The 21,143-nt window shown below is 40.1% G+C and overlaps 1 protein-coding gene across 2 annotated transcripts in view; it reads left to right on the top strand.

Moving 5' to 3' along the window:
• Positions 1-21,143, top strand: part of ASPH (aspartate beta-hydroxylase) — a 227,733-nt gene that overhangs the window by 71,848 nt on the left and 134,742 nt on the right. The window contains exons 6-12 of one of the 2 annotated variants that reach the window (XM_061171942.1): positions 883-1,005; positions 4,215-4,247; positions 5,808-5,864; positions 6,681-6,731; positions 14,544-14,576; positions 19,281-19,319; positions 19,891-19,926. In XM_061171942.1, coding sequence (XP_061027925.1) covers positions 883-1,005; positions 4,215-4,247; positions 5,808-5,864; positions 6,681-6,731; positions 14,544-14,576; positions 19,281-19,319; positions 19,891-19,926 — 372 coding nt within the window. The remainder of the gene's footprint in view (positions 1-882; positions 1,006-4,214; positions 4,248-5,807; positions 5,865-6,680; positions 6,732-14,543; positions 14,577-19,280; positions 19,320-19,890; positions 19,927-21,143) is intronic. The other variant, XM_061171943.1, reaches the window with a different exon arrangement.

Below are 21,143 nucleotides of genomic sequence, written 5' to 3'. Positions count from 1 at the left end.
GGTCACACAGCTGGTCTAGAGACAGACCTAGATCTGGAGTCAGATATTGCAGACCGCACACTCCTAGAGCAATACTGCACTGCACACCTAAGTCTAGTTCCCTTGAGTCCTCTCGTTAGAGTGCTGCATCCAGAGCGTCCTCTGCTTGAGGCCATGGCAAGTTACTACTGGGAGAATGTCTTACACCACGATGACAAGCTAACCCATGTGGCAGTGGAGTAATGCAGCATGTCCAACATCTTCACAAGAGAAGCAGAATGGTTCAGTGTATCGTGAAAGTCTCAGAAGAGAAAATGAGCATCTTAGCATAACTTAAAGGCTAAATAAACATAGGAACCTTTAGAAGCAAAGTATAATGCAGCTGAACCAGTGCGGATGACCTGGCATACGGTTTAGCTGGTGTCCTGATGTTCTTTGTAATAGAATATTTGCAGAGAGTTATTTAAGATTGTGGAATTTTACGTCAGTTCTCAGTGGAAGGTCGCAAGGTGACCTTTCCTCTGACCTAGTGATAATTGAAGAGGCAGATACAGTAAGAATTCTGAATTCATTTATTCACTTATTAAATACGTATTGAGAACTTCCTATGGCTAGTCATGGCCCCAGGGGCTGGGCATACATAGTCACCAAAATATGTGAGGTCCCTGTCCTTGGTGAGTTTATGTTCTAGTGAGAGAAGACCTGTTACCCCCTCGGGTGGACTAGCCCTTGGCCAGAGAGAGGACAGAGTTTCAGCACGTGCAGTGGCCCAGAAAAGGGGCAGGGCATGCCGAGCCGCTGAAGTGGGTATGTGGCAGCCTTTCAGATGGGGCATCTGTGTGGGCTGCTGCCTGGGGCCCTTGCTATAGACCTGTGTCACTTTGTTCATTATCATTGTTCAAGGAGAGGACCTGCACCAAGAACAGGACGGACCAGCAGGAGAACTGCAGCCCGAAGATGGTGTCTTTGCAGGAAGTGATGCAGATGATAGATATGAACCTGTGGGAACTGGAGCAGTTCATGAAGGTAGAACACATTTTTTTCGTTTCAGAATAAAACACAATAGGTAATTTATAATTACGATTATTGAAGTTTTCTTAAACACCTTTAAAACCAATATTTAGCTTTTATCTAAAGTTTTTTTTTTAAAGTTGAAGCTGAAAACTTCAGTTAAAATCAGTCTTTTCCCTAAAATAAATAGATATCCCAATTTTTTAATTCAGAGTACGTTAAGGGAAATTCTAAGGATATATACATTTCTTATAGGATGTAAGTGAAATCCTTCAGCACATTTACTTTTACTGTACTCTCCTTCCTAGAGTACCATTTTTGTAAGAAATTCAAACAACTGATGAAATATTGACCTTGATAATCTATCACAGGCTCTTGTTCTAAAATAAACTCTATAACTACAGTGGGTAGAATACAGTTCATAGCCTAGGCATTGGCAGACTTTTTCTGTAAACGGCCAGCCGGTCAATATTTTAGGCTTTGCGGACCATGCAACCTCTGTCCCAACTACTCATCTCTGCTACCATGGTGCAAAAGCAGCTCTGGACAATGCCTAATTGGATAAGTGTAGCCGTGTTCCGGTAAAATTTTAATTAGAAAGTCAAGAGGCAGGCCCAATGTAGACTACATATGGACCATAGTTTGCTGACATCTGTGTATATCAGTATTTTAAATTAAATGCTAGTTATTTACATATCAGTTGAGTAGTTTACTTTGTATTATTTGCAATAGGCAAGTCAGAATTATTGCTATCCACTACTGACATATAGAAAAATTTTTATTTGTATACTTACTGCTCTGCTCTGCTTTAATGTGAGGCTACCATGATTATTTGGAGCCCTGCTAAATTAAGTCCACATGCTTTGTTCTTTTGGTATCTATTCTCTGTACTCTTTTCTTAAAGTAGTCCTTTAAAACCTTAGTGGTTTTAAGCCACAAGTTTTGTACTCTGACTGATTTTTGTCATTTTATTTAAAATATATACATGATATCATTTTATACTTAAAATGAGTACTAAGGGAACCTTGTTTATTTAAGAGGGATGTTTTATTTCTAAAGAGTGATACAAGAAAACAAGCCTATGCTGAAACCAGGGGGAGTGGTTGATGGCACCAACACAAAGTGAACAGTTACACAATGCACCCCGCTATGTAGTAATCGTCAGAGTCTGTAGGACCCATGTAACAACACAGCACCACCGGCCGCAGAGGGTCTAGACTGGAGGTGCCTGGTAGGGTTCAAGGGTTAGCTCAGCCTAAGTTGAGTTCAGAGAGCTGGACAGAATGGTAAGAAACAGGCGGTAGATCGGATCTGCAGCGCTAGTAAAGGTAGGAAGGTCTGGAGCCATAGGGTCGTGGATTGAGAGAGACAACCTCTTAGGAACATGATCCACTAAGATGGGCTGGTATCCCACCACACCACTTCCGATCCTGGCTGCATTTTAGTATCCCCCGGGGAGCTTTTAGAAGAATTCCGGTGACCCACCCTGATCAAAGTGAATCAGAGTGTTTGGGGTGCGGGGCCCCCAAAATGGATGATTGTAAAAGCTCCCCAGGGGATACATAATTGCTGCCAGCGTTGAGCCCAGGTATGGTTGGGCTGTTTCCTGTCTCCTGGGCCTCACCTCACTTCCTGCTCTGCTGTGTCTGAACGGGTTAAGGCTTGTGCTCAGAGCCAGTGGGAATCAGGCAAAACACACAGGACTCGTCCCGGCCACGTAAGAATTGAGAGGTCAGGTAGCCTCAGACAATGCAGTTGGTAAATGGTTGCAAGAACTATTTTAAACCTACAGAATTGTATTAATGCATAATTTGGGGGAGAAAATGTAAGTTCAAAATGCTTTTGAACTTGTGTTTGATTCCAGCTGGATTGTGCATTGAAAATAGGCATTTACAGACTAACTTTTGAACTTTAGACCTTTAGTTATCATGCATATCATGATTTCTATGGGAAAAACATTTCTAAGTTCTGAGTAGGAATGCTGATGAAATCATTTCCACACTTCCCTGGAATCTCTTGTTCTCTCCCATCTTCAGCCAGGATAGCTCAGGAAGATTGACAGTTGCTCAGAATTTTGGTATCCTAGATGCTGCTTATACAAAAAATTTCAATTAAGACCCTCAAAGAATCTGAAACATAAGGCATTTGATATTTTTGAGGTTAGGAGTTATAGATTGGGAGTAGGAAGAAACATTTCTAAAAAGTTCATAAATTGAAGAAACCTTATTTTATGACCTAATTTTTAATTGGGACATAGATTCAGTTTGAACATAAAAGTTGCTTGTTAAAAGTCTTCAGAAATCAGGACTTCCCTGTGTTTTGCCTGATTCCACCAGGGCGCAGTGGTTAAGAATCCGCCTGCCAGTGCAGGGGACACGGGTTCGAGCCCTGGTCTGGGAGGATCCCGCATGCCGCGGAGCAACTAAGCCTGTGGGCCACAACTACTGAGCCTGCACTCTAGAGCCCACGAGCCACAACTGCTGAGCCCACGTGCCACAACTACTGAAGCCCGCACGCCTAGAGCCCGTGCTCCGCAACAAGAGAAGCCACTGCAATGAGAAGCCCGCTCACCGCAACGAAGAGTAGCCCCCGCTCGCCGCAACTAGAGAAAGCCCGCGTGCAGCAACGAAGACCCAATGCAGTCAAAAATAAATTTAAAAAAAAAGTCTTCAGAAATTAAAAATATTTACACTCCATGTGGCTGCTAAATAACAAGGGTCACATGGGTGGCAGCACTTTGCCATCAGCGGTATGTGGGTGAAGGTATCAACCCATTTGCCTTTTAGCTCCCCAAACTTATAAAGGCTCTGGGTTCTTCCTTTGTGTTCTCGTGTGGAGACAATGTGCTTTTGCTCTAGAAAATGGCAGGAGTGTCTAGAAAATAGAACAGCACAGTGGAATGTGATGGGGACATAGCTTTGTCACCACGGTGTTACTCTGTCTAAATCTTTCTCCCTCTTTAGCCCATGTTATAGTATTTGTCAACCTCGTGGGGTTGTTAAGTGGATCATATAAGAGAATGTGTGAGACGTTTCTAAGTGTAGTTCTAGTGAAAGATAAAGTGTTTAGCAGACATTTAATTGATATTTTCATGTTTTATTTTAATAGTTATTTGCTTTCAAAATAAAATCAATGATAAACATTCATTCAGAATATACATATACAATATATAAACATACCATTTTATGAAAGTAACAATATTTATTTAATGTTATTTTTTTCAGAAACTGAAGATAGCTACCATGTAGAAGAGACAGGTGAGATTTTAATTTAATACTATTCTTTTTTGCTTAGAATGAGTCTTTTCCTATAAAAGAACATCATGAGAAAGAGAGATAACATTATTTATTAATTTTAATATATTTTATATCAAATATCACATAATACATAGTTAATATTATATAATACATATTATATCACAGGTTTATATATGTGTATGTATGTGCATATATATACATACACACACACATATATATATGAGTATAGTTTTTGTGCTTTTGAAATCTACTTCCTGAGGATAAATTCCCAGTAGTGGGATTATTAGGTCAAAAGATAATGTGGGAGTTTGGGATTAGCAGATGCAAACTAGTATACATAGGATGGATGAAGAACAATGTCCTACTGTATAGCAAAGGGAACTACATTCAATATCCTGTGATAAACCATAGTGGAAAAGAATACAAAAAAGAATGTATATATATGTATAACTGAATCACTTTGCTGTACAGCAGAAATTAACACAACATTGTAAACCAGCTATACGTCAAAATAAATAAATAAATAAATAAATAAAATAGGAAAAAAATAAAAAGAAAGATAAGTGAAAAAAAGATACACTACTATATACAAAGTAGGTAACTAATAAGAACCTACTGTATAGCACAGGGAACTCTACTCAATACTCTGTAATGACTTATATGGGGAAAGAATCTAAAAAAAAGAGTGGATATATGTATACGTATAACTGATTCACTTTGCTGTACAGCAGAAACTAACACAACATTGTATTGGGTTGGCCAAAAAGTTCGTTTGGGTTTTTTCATAAGATGTTACAGAAAAACCTGAACTATAAATCAACTCTACTCCAATAAAAATTAATAAAAAAAAGAAGAAGAAAGATACTGTATAATTGCATGTTTTGTAGTCTTAAAATTAGCAAGTTAGTGAATGGGCAAAATTGTGTATTGTCACATGTCACGTGTCCCCAGAAGGTATGACCACACTGTAGATGGACACACCATCTTCCCATAAGCCTGTGTTGTTGGCTGGTTTTTCTTCAAGTGTTGGAATACATCCCTCTTTCTGTGCTTAAGGACCACAGGATATTGTTGGCTGGCATTTAGGACCTATATTATTTCAACAATAGGCACCTGTAAACACTAGAATTACATTGCAGTCTGGGGGTACTCAGGTGTTGAGTCCAAGTTACGGGCTGGGAATGTGTGTCCTCGCTCAGGCTCACTCAGGCAAGTGCCTGCTGGGTGCCTGGTAGGAGGGTTCACCTGCACTGCTCTCTCTGTGTCTCTGCTTCACTTTTTGTTTTGTGAATATAGTTGAATTTGCATAAGCTAAATGAGAATATAGCTCCACGATTTTGTGGTTCAGTTACACTGATGATGGAGACTTTCTTATTTACCTTTGTATTTGGCATTTAGCACAGTTAGTACCTGTTTGTTTCATGAATGAATGTAAGTTTGAGCATCATTTTGATTTGATTTCTCTCTTTACTAGAAATTGTGCTTTTCTTGTTTTAACTATCAAGTGTAATCCTTTTCTGAGACATATTTGTAATTTCCTAATTGTTTCCTAATTTATAGCTTCACCAGCCTACAGTCAGGATATGGAGGACATGATATATGAACAGGAAAATCCAGGTCCGTGATATATGTTTCTGTTTGAGGCAGTGGCCAAGGTCATTTTCAACCAAGGTTAATGATTCACTCTGATACAACATAGAAATCTCTTTATAATACTCAGTCATTTTTGGCTGCCCATATATTATACATACATTAATTTTTTTTTAAATTAATTAATTTATTATTTTTGGCTGTGTTGGGTCTTCGTTTTTTCTGTGCGAGGACTTTCTCTAGTTGCGGCAAGCGGGGTCCACTCTTCATCGCGGTGCGCGGGCCTCTCACTCTCGCGACCTCTCTTGTTGCGGAGCACAGGCTCCAGACGCGCAGGCTTAGTAGTTGTGGCTCACGGGCCTAGTTGCTCCATGGCATGTGGGATCTTCCCAGACCAGGGCTCGAACCCGTGTCCCCTGCACTGGCAGGCAGACTCTCAACCACTGCGCCACCAGGGAAGCCCCCCATATATTATATACATTGCTGAATATAGTTTAATATTACATAAAGAAATGGGGGAAAAGGGGATGTGTTTTTCAGACCACCGTTGGGATTTTGATCTTTGTAGAGAGGATACTGGAAAGAATATCTGGAAATGAACGGGGCATATGATCTAGTGGAGCCAGACTGGGTACAAACCCTAGTTCTGCTTCTTCCTATCTTTGTGACTGGAGAGAAAAATTATGGAACGTTATTCAGCTTCAATTTTATTAAATAATGATAATACTGTCTATCTTACACATTTGTGAGGTTTAGAATTAATTTGTAAATATTTTAGAATAGTGTCTAGCAATGTGTTTGGTTTGTTCAGGTTTGTCAATAATGTATGTTTTTTCTTTTTAGATTCCAGTGAACCAGTGGTAGATGATGCTGGAAGAATGTATCAAGAAGCAGGTATGGACATTTTCATTAGATGTTAAACATACTTCCAGCTCTATGGCTGCAATGCTCTGTTAACCTGGTGACTTTTCTTTCGATGGGTCAAAGACATAATTTTAACACCTAATACAAGACTTTTTGCTTTGCAACAAAATTAGATTATTCAGAGAATATCAGGCTTTCATATTTCATCTCATCTACCACCACCTCACAACAAAAGAGGATATTAATTCCTAATGTTTCTTTTGAATGTCTTGCTTTATGCCAATCTGAGGAATTTTTTTTGTTTTTGACAACAATACCTCAGTTTTATTTTTTTATTTTATTTTTTAACATCTTTACTGGAATATAATTCCTTTACAATGGTGTGTTAGGTTCTGCTGTACAACAAAGTGAATCAGCTATACATATACATATATCCCCATATCCCCTCCCTCTTCTGTCTCTTTCCCACCCTCCGTATCCCACCCCTCTAGGTGGTCACAAAGCACCGAGCTGATCTCCCTGTGCTATGGGGCTGCTTCCCACTAGCTATCTATTTTACATTTGGTAGTGTATATATGTCCATGCCACTCTCTCACTTTGTCCCAGCTTACCCTTCCCCCTCCCTGTGTCCTCAAGTCCATTCCCTATGTCTGCGTCTGTATTCCTGTCCCGCCCCTAGGTTCTTCAGAACCTTTTTTTTTTTTTTAGATTCCATATATATGTGTTAGTATATGGTATTTGTTTTTCCCTTTCTGACTTACTTCACTCTGTATGACAGACTCTAGGACCATCCACCTCACTACAAATAACTCAATTTCGTTTGTTTTTATGGCTGAGTAATATTCCATTGTATATATGTGCCACATCTTCTTTATCCATTCATCTGTCCATGGACACTTAGGTTGCTTCCATGTCCTGGCTATCGTAAATAGAGCTGCAATGACCATTGTGGTACATGACTCTTTTTGAATTATGGTTTTCTCAGGGTATATGCCCAGTAGTGGGATTGCTGGGTCGTATGGTAGTTCTATTTAGTTTTTTAAGGAACCTCCATACTGTTCTCCATAGTGGCTGTATCAATTTACATTCCCACCAACAGTGCAAGAGGGTTCCCTTTTCTCCACACCCTCTCCAGCATTTATTGTTTGTTGATTTTTTCATGATGGCCATTCTGACTGGTGTGAGGTGATACCTCATTGTAGTTTTGATTTGCATTTCTCTAATGATTAGTGATGTTGAGCATCCTTTCATGTGTTTGTTGGCAATCTGTATATTTTCTTTGGAGAAATGTCTGTTTAGGTCTTCTACCCATTTTTGGATTGGGTTGTTTGTTTTTTTGATATTGAGCTGCATGAGCTCCTTGTATATTTGGGGGATTAATCCTTTGTCAGTTGCTTCATTTGCAAATATTTTCTCCCATTCTGAGGGTTGGCTTTTCGTCTTGTTTATGGTTTCCTTTGCTGTGCAAAAGCTTTTAAGTTTCGTTAGGTCCCATTTGTTTATTTTTGTTTTTATTTCCATTTCTCTAGGAGGTGGGTCATAAAGAATCTTGCTGTGATTTATGTTACAGAGTGTTCTTCCTATGTTTTCCTCTAAGAGTTTTATAGTGTCAGGCCTTACATTTAGGTCTTTAATCCATTTTGAGTTTATTTTTGTGTATGGTGTTAGGGCTTGTTCTAATTTCATTCTTTTACATGTACCTGTCCAGTTTTCCCAGCACCCCTTACTGAACAGGCTGTCTTTTCTCCATTGTATATTCTTGTCTCCTTTATCAATCATAAGGTGACCATATGTGCATGAGTTTATCTCTGGGCTTTCTCTCCTGTTCCACTGATCTATATTTCTGTTTTTGTGCCAGTACCATACTGTCTTGATTACTGTAGCTTTGTAGTATAGTCTGAAGTTAGGGAGCCTGATTCCTCCAGCTCCGTTTTAATTTCTCAAGATTGCTTTGGCTATTCGGGGTCTTTTGTGTTTCCTTACAAATTGTGAAATTTTTTGTTCTAGTTCTGTGAAAAATGCCATTGGTAGTTTGATGGGGATTGCATTGAATATGTAGATTGCTTTGGGTAGTATAGTCATTTTCACAATGTTGATTATTCCAATCCAAGAACATGGTATATCTCTCCATCTGTTTGTATCATCTTTATTTTCTTTCATCAGTGTCTTATAATTTTCTGCATACAGGTCTTTTGTCTCCTTAGGTAGGTTTATTCCTAGGTATTTTATTCTTTTTGTTGCAGTGGTAAATGGGAATGTTTCCTTAATTTCTCTTTCAGATTTTTCATCATTAGTGTATAGGAATGCAAGAGATTTCTGTGCATTAATTTTGTATCCTGCTACTTTACCAAACTCATTGATTAGCTCTAGTAGTTTTCTGGTAGCGTCTTTAGGATTCTCTATGTATAGTATCATGTCATCTGCAAACAGTGACAGCTTTACTTCTTCTTTTCTGATTTGGATTCCTTTTATTTCTTTTTCTTCTCTGATTGCTGTGGCTAAAACTTCCAAAACTATGTTGAATAATAGTAGTGAGAATGGTCAACCTTGTCTTGTTCCTGATCCTAGTGGAAATGGTTTCAGTTTTTCACCATTGAGAGCGATGTTGGCTGTGGTTTTGTCATATATGTCCTTTATTATGTTGAGGTAAGTTCCCTCTGTGCCCACTTTCTGGAGGGTTATCATAAATGGGTGTTGAATTTTGTCAAAAGTTTTCTGCATCTATTGAGATGGTCATATGGTTTTTCCCCTTCAGTTTGTTAATGTGGTTTATCACATTGATTGATTTGCGTATATTGAGGAATCCTTGCATTCCTGGGATAAACCGCACTTGATCATGGTGTCTGATCCTTTTAATGTGCTGTTGGATTCTCTTTGCTAGTATTTTGTTGAGGATTTTTGCATATATGTTCATCAGTGATATTGGCCTGTAGTTTTCTTTTTTTGTGACATCTTTGTCTGGTTTTGGTATCAGGGTGATGGTGACATCATAGAATGAGTTTGGGAGTGTTCCTCCCTCTGCTATATTTTGGAAGAGTTTGGGAAGGATAGGTGTTAGCTCTTCTCTAAATGTTTGATAGAATTCACCTGTGAAGCCATGTGGTCCTTGGCTTTTGTTTGCTGGAAAATTTTTAATCACAGTTTCAATTTCAGTGCTTGTGGTTGGTCTGTTTATATTTTCTATTTCTTCCTGGTTCAGTCTCGAAAGGTTGTGCATTTCTAAGAATCTGTCCATTTCTTCCAGGTTGTCCATTTTATTGGCATATAGTTGCTTGCAATAATCTCTCACGATCCTTTTTATTTCTGCAGTATCTGTTGTTACTTCTCCTTTTACTTTTCTAATTCTATTGATTTGAGTCTTCTCCCTTTTTTTCTTGATGAGTCTGGCTAATGGTTTATCAATTTTGTATAACTTCTCAATGAACCATCCTTTGGTTTTATTGATCTTTGCTATTGTTTCCTTCATTTCTTTTTCATTTATTTCTGATCTGATCTTTATGATTTCTTTCCTTCTGCTAACTTTGGGGTTTTTTTATTCTTCTTTCTCTAATTGCTTTAGGTATAAGGTTAGGTTGTTTATTTCAGATGTTTCTTGTTTCTTGAGGTAGGATTGTATTGCTATAAACTTCCCTCTTAGAACTGCTTTTGCTGCATCCCATAGGTTTTGGGTCATCGTGTTTTCATTGTCATTTGTTTCTAGGTATTTCTTGATTTACTCTTTGATTTCTTCAGTGATCTCTTGGTTACTTAGTAGTGTATTATTTAGCCTCCTTGGGTTTGTATTTTTCACAGTTTTTTTCCTGTAATTGATATCTAGTCTCATAACATTGTCGTCGGAAAAGACACTTGATACGATTTCAATTTTCTTAAATTTACCAAGGCTTGATTTGTGATCCAAGATATGATCTATCCTGGAGAATGTTCCTTGAGCACTTCAGAAGAAAATATATTCTGTTGTTTTTGAATGGAATGTCCTATGAATATCAATTAAATCCATCTAGTTTAGTGTATCATTTTAAGCTTGTGTTTCCTTATTTATTTTCATTTTGGATGATCTGTCCATTGGTGAAAGTGGGGTGTTAAAGTCCCTTACTATTATTGTGTTACTGTCAATTTCCCCTTTTATGGCTGTTAGCATTTGCCTTATGTATTGAGGTGCTCTTATGTTGGGTGCATAAATATTTACAATTGTTATATCTTCTTCTTGGATTCATCCCTCGATCATTATGTAGTGTCCTTCTTTGTCTCTTGTAACATTCTTTAATTTAAAGTCTATTTTGTCTGATATGAGAAATGCTACTCCAGCTTTCTTTTGATTTCCATTTGCATGGAATATCTTTTTCCATCCCCTCACTTTCAGTCTGTATGTGTCCCTAGGTCTGAAGTGGGTCTCTTGTAGACAGCATATATATACGGGTCTTGTTTTTGTATCCATTCAGCTAGTCTATGTCTTTTGGTTGGAACATTTAATCCATTTACATTAACGGTAATTATCAATATGTATGTTCTTATTACCATTTTCTTAATTGTTTTGGGTTTGTTATTGTAGTCTTTTCCTTCTCATGTGTTTCCTGCCTAGAGAAGTTCCTTTAGCATTTGTTGTAAAGCTAGTTTGGTGGTGCTGAATTGTCTTAGCCTTTGCCTGTCTGTAAAGGTTTTAATTTCTCTGTCGAATCCGAATGAGATCCTCGCTGGGTAGAGTAATCTTGGTTGTAGGTTTTTCCCTTTCATCACTTTAAATATGTCCTGCTACACCCTTCTGGCTTGCAGAGTTTCTGCTGAGAAGTCAGCTGTTAACCTTATGGGGATTCCCTTGTTGCTTTTAATATATTTTCTTTTTATTTAACTTTTGATAGTTTGATTAATATGTGTCTTGGTGTGTTTCTCCTTGGATTTATCCTGTATGGGACTCTCTGTGCTTCCTGGACTTGATTGACTATTTCCTTTACCATATTAGGGAAGTTTTCAACTGTAATCTCTTCAGATATTTTCTCAGTCCCTTTCTTTTTCTCTTCTTCTTCTGGGACCCCTATAATTCGAATGTTGGTGCATTTAATATTGTCCCAGAGGTCTCTGAGACTGTCCTCAATTCTTTTCATTCTTTTTTCTTTATTCTGCTCTGCGGTAGTTATTTCCACTATTTTATCTTCCAGATCACTTGTCCGTTCTTCTGCCTCAGTTATTCTGCTATTGATTCCTTCTAGAGAATTTTTAATTTCATTTATTGTGTTGTTCATCATTGTTTGTTTGGTCTTTATTTCTTCTAGATCCTTGTTAAATGTTTCTTGTATTTTCTTCATTCTATTTCCAAGATTTTGGATCATCTTTACTATCATTACTCTGAATTCTTTTTCAGGTAGACTGCCTATTTCCTCTTCAGTTGTTTGGTCTGGTGGGTTTTTAGTTTGCTCCTTCATCTGCTGTGTATTTCTCTGTCTTCTCATTTTGCTTAACTTTACTGCATTTGGGGTCTCCTTTTCGCAGGCTGCAGGTTCGTAGTTCCTGTTGTTTTTGGTGTCTGCCCCCAGTGGGTAAGGTTGGTTCAGTGGGTTGTTTAGGCTTCCTGGTGGAGGGGACTGGTGCCTGTGTTCTGGTGGATGAGGCTGGATCTTGTCTTTCTGGTGGGCAGGACTACGTCAGGTGGTGTGTTTTGCGGTGTCTGTGACCTTATTATGATTTTAGGCAACCTCTCTGCTGATGGGTGGGGTTGTGTTCCTGTCTTGCTAGTTGATTGGCACGGGGTGTCCAGCACTGTAGCTTGCTGGTCGTTGAGTGGAGCTGGGTCTTAGCGTTGAGATGGAGATCTCTGGGAGAGCTTTCCCCGTTTGATATTACGTGGGGCCGGGAGGTCTGTGGTGGACCAATGTCCTGAACTCGGCTTTTCCACCTAAGAGGCTCAGGCCTGCCACCCGCCCTGAGCACCAAGAACCCATCAGCCACATGGCTCAGAAGAAAAGGGAGAAAAAAAAATAAAGAAAGAAAAAATAAAATAAATAAAGTTATTAAAATAAAAAATATAAAAAAAATATTAAAAAAATTAAAAAGTAATTTAAAAAAAGAAAAGAAAGAAAGAAAGAAGAGAGCAACCAAACCAATAAACAAATCCACCAATGATAACAAGCACTAAAAGCTATACTAAAAAAAACCCCAGAAAAACGGACAGACAGAACCTTAGGAGAAATGGTAAAAGCAAAGCTATACAGACAAAATCACACAAAGAAGCATACACATACACACTCACAAAAAGAGAAAACGGAAAAAAAACCAAAAAAGGCAGAGAGCAACCAAATCAGTAAACAAATCTATCAATGATAATAAACTCTAAGTACTAAACTAAGAAAAACATAAAACCAGAAGCAAATTAGATGCAGAAAGCAAACCCCAAGTCTACAGTTGCTGCCAAAGTCCACTCCCTCAATTTTGGGATGATTCGTTGTCTATTCACGTATTCCACAGATGCAGGGTACATCAAGTTGATTGTGGAGATTTACTCCGCTGCTCCTGAGGCTGCTGGGAGAGATTTCCCTTTCTCTTCTTTGTTCGCACAGCTCCTGGGGTCAGCTTTGGATTTGGCCCCGCCTCTGCGTGTAGGTCGCCTGAGGGCATCTGTTCTTCGCTCAGACAGGACGGGGTTAAAGGAGCAGCTGCTTCGGGGGCTCTGGCTCACTCAGGGGTGGGGAGGGAGGGGTACGGATGCGGGGCGAGCCTGCGGCGGCAGAGGCCGGCGTGACATTGCACCAGCCTGAGGCGCGCCGTGCGTTCTCCCGGGGAAGTTGTCCCTGGATCACGGGACCCTGGCAGTGGCGGGCTGCACGGGCTCCTGGGAGGGGGTGTGTGGAGAGTGACCTGTGCTTTAACACAGCCTTCTTGGTGGCGGCAGCAGCAGCCTTAGCGTCTCATGCCCGTCTCTGGGGTCCGCGCTGATAGCTGCGGCTCGCGCCCGTCTCTGGAGCTCGTTCAGGTGGTGCTCTGAATCCCCTCTCCTCACGCACCCTGAAACAATGGTCTCTTGCCTCTTAAGCAGGTCCAGACTTTTTCCCGGACTCCCTCCCGGCTAGCTGTGGTGCACTAGCCCCTTCAGGCTGTGTTCACGCCGCCAACCCCAGTCCTCTCCCTGGGATCCGACCTCCAAAGCCCGAGCCTCAGCTCCCAGCCCCGACCCGCCCCGGTGGGGGAGCAGACAAGCCTCTCGGGCTGATGAGTGCTGGTTGGCACCGACCCTCTGTGCGGGAATCTCTCCGCTTTGCCCTCCGCACCCCTGTGGCTGCACTCTCCTCCGTGGCTCTTGAAACTTCCCCCCTGCCACCCCCCGTCTCCGCCAGTGAATGGGTTTCCTAGTGTGTGGACACTTTTCCTCCTTCACAGCTCCCTCCCAGAGGGGCAGATCCTGTCCCTAATCTTTTGTCTCTGTTTTTTCTTTTGTTTTTTTTGCCCTACCCAGTCTCATGGGGAGTTTCTTGCCTTTTGGGAAGTCTGAGGTCTTCTGTCAGCATTCAGTAGGTGTTCAGTAGGAGTTGTTCCACATGTAGATGTATTTCTGATGTATTTGTGGGGAGGAAGGTGATCTCCACGTCTTACTACTCCGCCATCTTGAAGGTCCCCTCACCAATCTGAGGAAATTTTATGAAAATAATTTACCTGCCCTTTCTTCTTGTTGTTTTTTGGCCAGAGGCATTTCTCACTGATTGTGCAAACATTAATATTTAAAGGAACAGAATTCTGTATTTGAGATTAAGTTGTGTTTTTTAGCTAAGCAATTACACAGAATGACAAGTAATATTGTAATAAGCAATACTTATTGAGTAAGTGATACTTATTTTTGTTTTACTCTCTTTTTTGCAGATGACGTCACCTACCAAGAGTATGATGAGCAAGGTCTGAAAATGCTTCTTGACCTTAAGTTACCTACTTGTTTTAAAATCTACTCAGAGTTTGACTGTGAAGTATGGAGAGTGGTATTTTAGCTATAAATATTATACCATAACTTAAAACATCCAAATGAATGGGTAGTTCTCAAAGAGTTTACTTGGGGAGATTGTCTACCTATTCCAGTGGTTCTGCCATTGCCTAAATTGTTTCTTAAATTCTTTGCAAGGTGCCTTAGGAAGCCAGTTACAAATTATTCAAGAAAACACATCTCATTACTTTATAGTCATAGCTCTCTTTTAATGAAAAATAAGTCCCGTGCTTGAAAGACTACTTTAGTCAGAGTTCAACTACTCTAGCTGCTTCTGCAGATTAATTTTACTTAAATAAAGATGACTGATCTGCCAGCATGGAGAAAGGTGTAGCAGAACTTCATTCCGGGCTTCAAGGTAGCATAAAGAAAATAGTCCTGGCATCAGATTCTCATTTAGACAGTTATAGCTCCTCTTGTTGCCCCAGCACTTCTCATGCTGTTTTATTAAACTCCGTGAAGTAGATTATGTTTTCACTACTTCCCAGATGAAAGAAGTAGGGTTCAGAGAATGTAAGTAATTTTGCATAAGTCCACATGACTAAGAAATGATAAAATACCAATGGTGGATCGTTTTTATTCTAATATCTTCAAAGATGACTGTGTAGAAGGAAAGAAGCCCATTGGGTGTAACTGTCTGTGAAACAAGAAGGATGAAGAAATGTGTAGTGCTTGAGTCAGATATGGAGGACTTCCTATGTGCTGGATGGTTTTAGGGCTTGACATTCAGTTATGAATAATATAGAGTCTGTACTTCCAAAAAATTTGTGGTCTCATGTTAGCTGGTGAATCTCAAGTGAAGAAAATTAGGAAGGGCTGCAGGTAGATCTAAGATGCTGATTTATTAATCATGTGGTTTTAAGATTTTAGACTCTACCAAGATCACCATCCACAGTGGCTGTTCCTAATGGGATATGAAGGATCCCATTGGAAGAATCCTGCAGTCTATCTCTAGGGACTAATATTTTTTTTATAACAAATTAAATAACTTGGCCACTACAATTGAATTTAGATATTTTTTTTCAATTTTGAATTTGAAGGAGAAAATAGGAATTTGGAATTTAAAAGTTGCACGTAGATGTGGGATTTGAGATAGTTTTCTAATTTCTGCCAGTCACTGTGGTGTTTTTCTAAATATGCTGGAAAGAACATGATTGGAATGCAAGTTGCAGACTAGATCTAGAGAATTTTAAAATCAAATTTGCAAGAAGTGTAAAATTAGATAAAATGCTAAAAAAGATGTTGTGAAAGTAAAGATATTTTCGTAGGAAGAATGTCATAATAAATATAATTTAAAATGTTAACAGGGTAAAATTATGACCTGAGGGGTCATCAGGTTTTGATGAGATACTTTGAATTACCTTGTTATAGAACATAAACTTTTTCAAACCAAATAGATCTAAGAGAACAAAGGATTCTTCATTATGTGCTACAGAGATACCTTTGTGCAGTTCAGGAACCCAGATAGGGAAACCAAGTGACCAAATATATATATATTATATACACACACACATATATATTATATATATGTATATATATATATATACACACACATACACACATACACACACATATATATATATAAAGCTGTAAGTCGGGTGAAAAGAAAACCGTTTTTCAGTCGGAGAACAGAATATATTCTGTATTAAACGTTCCAAATTCTAGGACCTGGAAAACATAAAGCTTATTAAGGCTGTAGAGGGAACCAGCTTTCCACATAAAAAATGTCCTGGAAAGCATTAAGCCTACATTGGAAACACCTGGCAAATGACAGTACAGTCTTACCATCTACTTGATTTATTTATTCATACACTACATATACTACATATGTATCACGTAGCCTGTGTCCAAAACGTAGGACACTGGGGCAGTTCCAGTGAAGAACACACATGGCTTATATTCTCATGGACTGTGTATTTTAGCAGCGGGGTAGAAATTATACAAATCATTTTAGTTTAGTATTCAGTTACAATTACATTAAGTACTGGTAAGAATGAGTATAGTGTACAACAAGAGTATAAAGAGGCCCTACCTAGTTTGTGGACCAGGGAAGGCTGAAGTATGAGCTGAACAGTTGACAAGCCCAGGGGAAAGGATGCTGGAACGTAGAATGAAGCTGCTATGGGAAGATGTGTCTGGAGTGCTGAGCATAAGAGAGACTGGGGCTGAGATTGTGAGATGGTCCAGGTCCAGAGGTCAAGGACGTTCATCTTCACCTTGGAACACTGTTCTAGGGCAGTGCATTTTGTAAGGATTGATCTGTCTACAACGTAGCAAATAGATTGGAGAGACAAGAGTAGATGTGGGGAGGGAATTCCTCGGTGGTCCAATGGTTAGGATTCTGCACTTCCACCGCAGGGAAGCTAAGAATTCCGCAAGCTGCGCCACGCGGCTAAAAAAAAAAAAGAGTAGATGTGGGGAGACCAGTTAGGTTACTGCAGTTATCCAAACTTGATCTTCGCTGAGTCACATCTCTGCCAAACGAGGCATCAGAGGAAATGAGTTTCAAGAAAGGGGTGTTCAGCCATGTCCTGGGCTGCTGAGGACCCACCCAAGTGAGCACTGAAGACCTGCCTTGGATCTCGTGCTGCGGAGGCCTCACCGGTAACCTTGGCAAGAACTGTTTGCAGTGGACAGAAGTTGGACAGAGATGATAGTGGTTTAAACCAGGGTGGTGGCAGTGGAGGTGTGTGGAAGTGGACAAAGCTGAGAAGTAGAAGGTAAGGTTGGCGGGGATGGACGTGCAGGTGTAGCTGGGGAGAGAGAGCAAGGTGTCGGGAACCACATCCACGGTTGCGCTTATGCACCCGGTGGAAGGGGTGCTTTTTCCTAAGACGGTGAGACTGGAAAACAGGCTTCGGGCCAGAAGGTCACGAGTGCGGTCTGTACGTCCTGATAGTGCCTGTTGAGCCATCCAAGGGGAGATACCAAGTTAGCCGATGGATGGTGTTTGGATCTCAGAAGTCTATTCGTAGTTGAGTTTGAGAATCATCAGACTATGCATTGTTAAGGACAATGAAGCCAAAGCCTGAGAGGAAAGGCTGTTAAGGAAAAAGGCTGTTAAGGAAAATGAAGCCAAAGGCTGAGATCATTTAAGGAGAGAGGAGAGAGCAGGAATAGAGGAGGATCTATGGCTGGACTTTGACGAAAAGCAGCATTTAATGCCTGGTAAGAAAAAGGTGATGTGATGAAGGTTGAGAAGGAGAAAGGAAAGAATCAAAGGAGAGTATGGTCACATTGGAGTCCAAGGACAAGGGAGCTTGTAAAGGAAGGAGCTGCTAGGAGACCTGATCCAGTAAAGGCAGGAAGTGTCCATTGGGTTAAATGAGTGCTCGTGGGAGGTCTTAGGGGAGCATTTTCAGGGATGTGATCAGGGCCAGAAGACAGACTGGAGTGGGTTGAGGAGAGGAAGTGAGGAGACAGCATGTGCAAATGACTCTGAAGAAATTAGATTGTGAAATGGAGGAAGGAGAGGGCAGGGAGAACCTATGATGGAGAAGAATCTGAAAAAAGAATATATACACACATACACACACACACACACACACATATATGTATAACTGAATCACTTTGCTATCCATCTGAAACATTGTACATCAACTATACTTCAATAAAAAATAAAGGACTTAATAAATAAATGAATAAAATTAAAATAACAAAAAGAAAAGACTTGTTTATTTGTTTTTCAGTTGATGGACTTGAGCATATTAAATGCAGGCACCGTTCAGGGTGACAGAGTGAGGAAACATTCACTGTTCCTTTGTCTTCCAAATGCCACCAAAAGGATAGAAAGTGATCTGTTAAAAATTGTCCCTTGCTCTCCCCGAGCACTAGTAATAATATCTGAAACACAGTAGGTGTTCAAAGTTTTTTCTTTATTAAATGAACAAGGAGAATATATTTGTAACCGTGCTAGAAAAACAACACAGTTTGCTCTTAGGGTAGCAGAAATTTTCAGGCATTTTGGAAGATGGAAAAATAGGGATCAGGCTGAGTAGGAAAGCACTGAGCCAGCCAGGCATGAGGGGACACCGCAGCCGAGACGAGGGCCTCCTTTGCAGTGGAGCAGAGAGAGGTGAGCCTGGGCCGTGGTCAAGGTAGCGGATTAAGACCTGCCCGCAGAACCCTCTCTCTCAGGGACTGGAGGCGGGGCCGTTTGCCCCAGGTGGAAGATCTGAGCATTGCTCCCTAAGCAAAGTAGAGAAGCTGCCTGGTAAAAACTTGGACCCAGAGTGATAAGCGGGTTGAGCCACGGGTCACTCAGAGCCTCCACTACAGTCACGAAGCAAATAAAAAAATGAAATTCAGTATCACCCCGGGGTAAACAAATTACTGGATCCAGGTAAAAAGTGACTGGGGAGGAACTTTAATTTTCCCCATTTTACAAGAAGGAAGCATGTATAATTGCTCCTCTGGCTAAAAGTGGCTGCCCTGCAATTTGAATCCAGGCCTGTTTTACTGCAGACCAAACTCTTCCCGACTCTACTCTGTAACCTGCCGCTTCCCAGTGACTGAGACCCAGAGGTTCAAAGATAAATTAGACATTGAACCATACAGCAAATGTTGTGTTTTAATGGGAGTTATACGGTGCTAAAGGATTATTTTTTCTGTGTACTTTGCAGCGTTTGAGCCATCGGAAAATGAAGGGACAGAAAGTTCAGGTAAGGTATTTGTCTAAGCAGATGTTTCCTGCAAGTCAGCTCCCCTTGTATTTGTTAAAATGAATATAGCTTGTGGAACAAAGGCTCCATAGCACAAGGAGATCAACTCAATGCGTTGGGACCACCTAGAGGGGTGGGATAGGGAAGGTGGGAGGGAGGCTCACGAGGGAGGGGATATGGGGATATATGTATACATATGGCTGATTCACTTTGTTATACAGCAGAAACTAACACAACATTGTAAAGCATTTATACTCCAATAAAGATGTGGGAAAAAAAAGATAGATTTAGTCAGAAATACAAGACATTCTCAAGTCACCAAGGAAGTAATTGGATCATGTTGATATGTTTATTCCCTGTTTATGGTGTAAGTTTTATGTCAGCAGGGATAATACCAGCCTATTGATGTATTCTTTGAATATAATTTAGAAATTAAAGTTGATATTCTAGTGAGTGTCTCTATAAGAAGCCCCAATCTAAAAAGAGCCAAATTTAGGTCTCTGAGTGGATATGTTCATTTAAGGACCTAGTGAAGATGAGTTAATGTAAGACATGTTTGCTTTTTTTTTAGATAATGCTGTAGATGACTCAAATACAATTTTAGAAGGTAAGTTAATTTTATAGACATGGTTTTACTTTTTATATTAAAATTATGTTCATTTCTTCAACAAGCACTTATTGCACACTTATTATTTGCTGTCTTTACAATGCTCAGGGGCTAGGAGGGCAAGAGTGAATAAGAGAGTTGGAATTCTGTTTTCACTGCGGCTGGAACTCTAGTGGCCAAAGAGATGATGAAGTAATTAAAGATTATGAGAAGTGCAGTGATGGAGATAAAAGCAGGATCGTATAGTAGAAAGTAACTTGTTAGGGTGAGGAGGGCCACCCTAAATAGGAGGAGGTGGTCTTGTGAGAAGGAGTTATCCATGGGCCGAGGTGGGTTGAAATGGTAGGAGTGTAAATTGATACAGCCACTATGGAAAACAGTATGGAGGTTCCTTAAAAAACTAAAAGTAGAACTACCATATGACCTAGTAGTCCTACTACTGGGCATATACCCTGAGAAAACCATAATTCAAAAAGAGTCATGTACCACAAAGTTCATTGCAGCTCTATTTACAATAGCCAGGACATGGAAGCAACCTAAGTGTCCATGGACAGATGAATGGATAAAGAAGATGTGGCACATATATACAATGGAATATTACTCAGCCATAAAAAGAAATGAAATTGAGCTATTTGTAGTGAGGTGGATGGACCTAGAGTCTGTCATACAGAGTGAAGTCAGTCAGAAAGAGAAAAACAAATACCATATTCTAACACATATGTATGGAATCTAAAAAAAAAAAATGGTTCTGAAGAACCTAGGGGCAGGACAGGAATAAAGACGCACATGTAGAGAATGGACTTGAGGACATGGGGAGGGGGAAGGGTAAGCTGGGACGACGTGAGAGAGTGGCATGGACATATATACACTACCAAATGTAAAATAGATGGCTAGTGGGAAGCAGCTGCATAGCACAGGGAGATCAGCTCGGTGCTTTGTGACCACCTAGAGGGGTGGGAGGGAGACGTAAGAGGGAGGAGATATGGGTATATATGTATATGTATAGCTGATTCACTTTGTTATAAAGCAGAAACTAACACACCATTGTAAAGCAATTATACTCCAATAAAAATGTTAAAAAAAAATCATTAAGGATGAACTGAAAAAAAAAAAAATACAGTTTTTTCCTAAGCGTTTTGATCAGCCAGTAGAGGGCGTAACAGAGGCTGCTCAGGGAATTCCTTCTGCCCGGCAGTGGGGCTCTGGATTGTGCGCCT

The sequence above is a fragment of the Eubalaena glacialis genome, chromosome 17 (genome assembly GCF_028564815.1).
Source record: "Eubalaena glacialis isolate mEubGla1 chromosome 17, mEubGla1.1.hap2.+ XY, whole genome shotgun sequence".
Taxonomy (NCBI): Eukaryota; Metazoa; Chordata; class Mammalia; order Artiodactyla; family Balaenidae; genus Eubalaena; species Eubalaena glacialis.
This window is presented reverse-complemented; position numbering and strand designations above follow the sequence as displayed.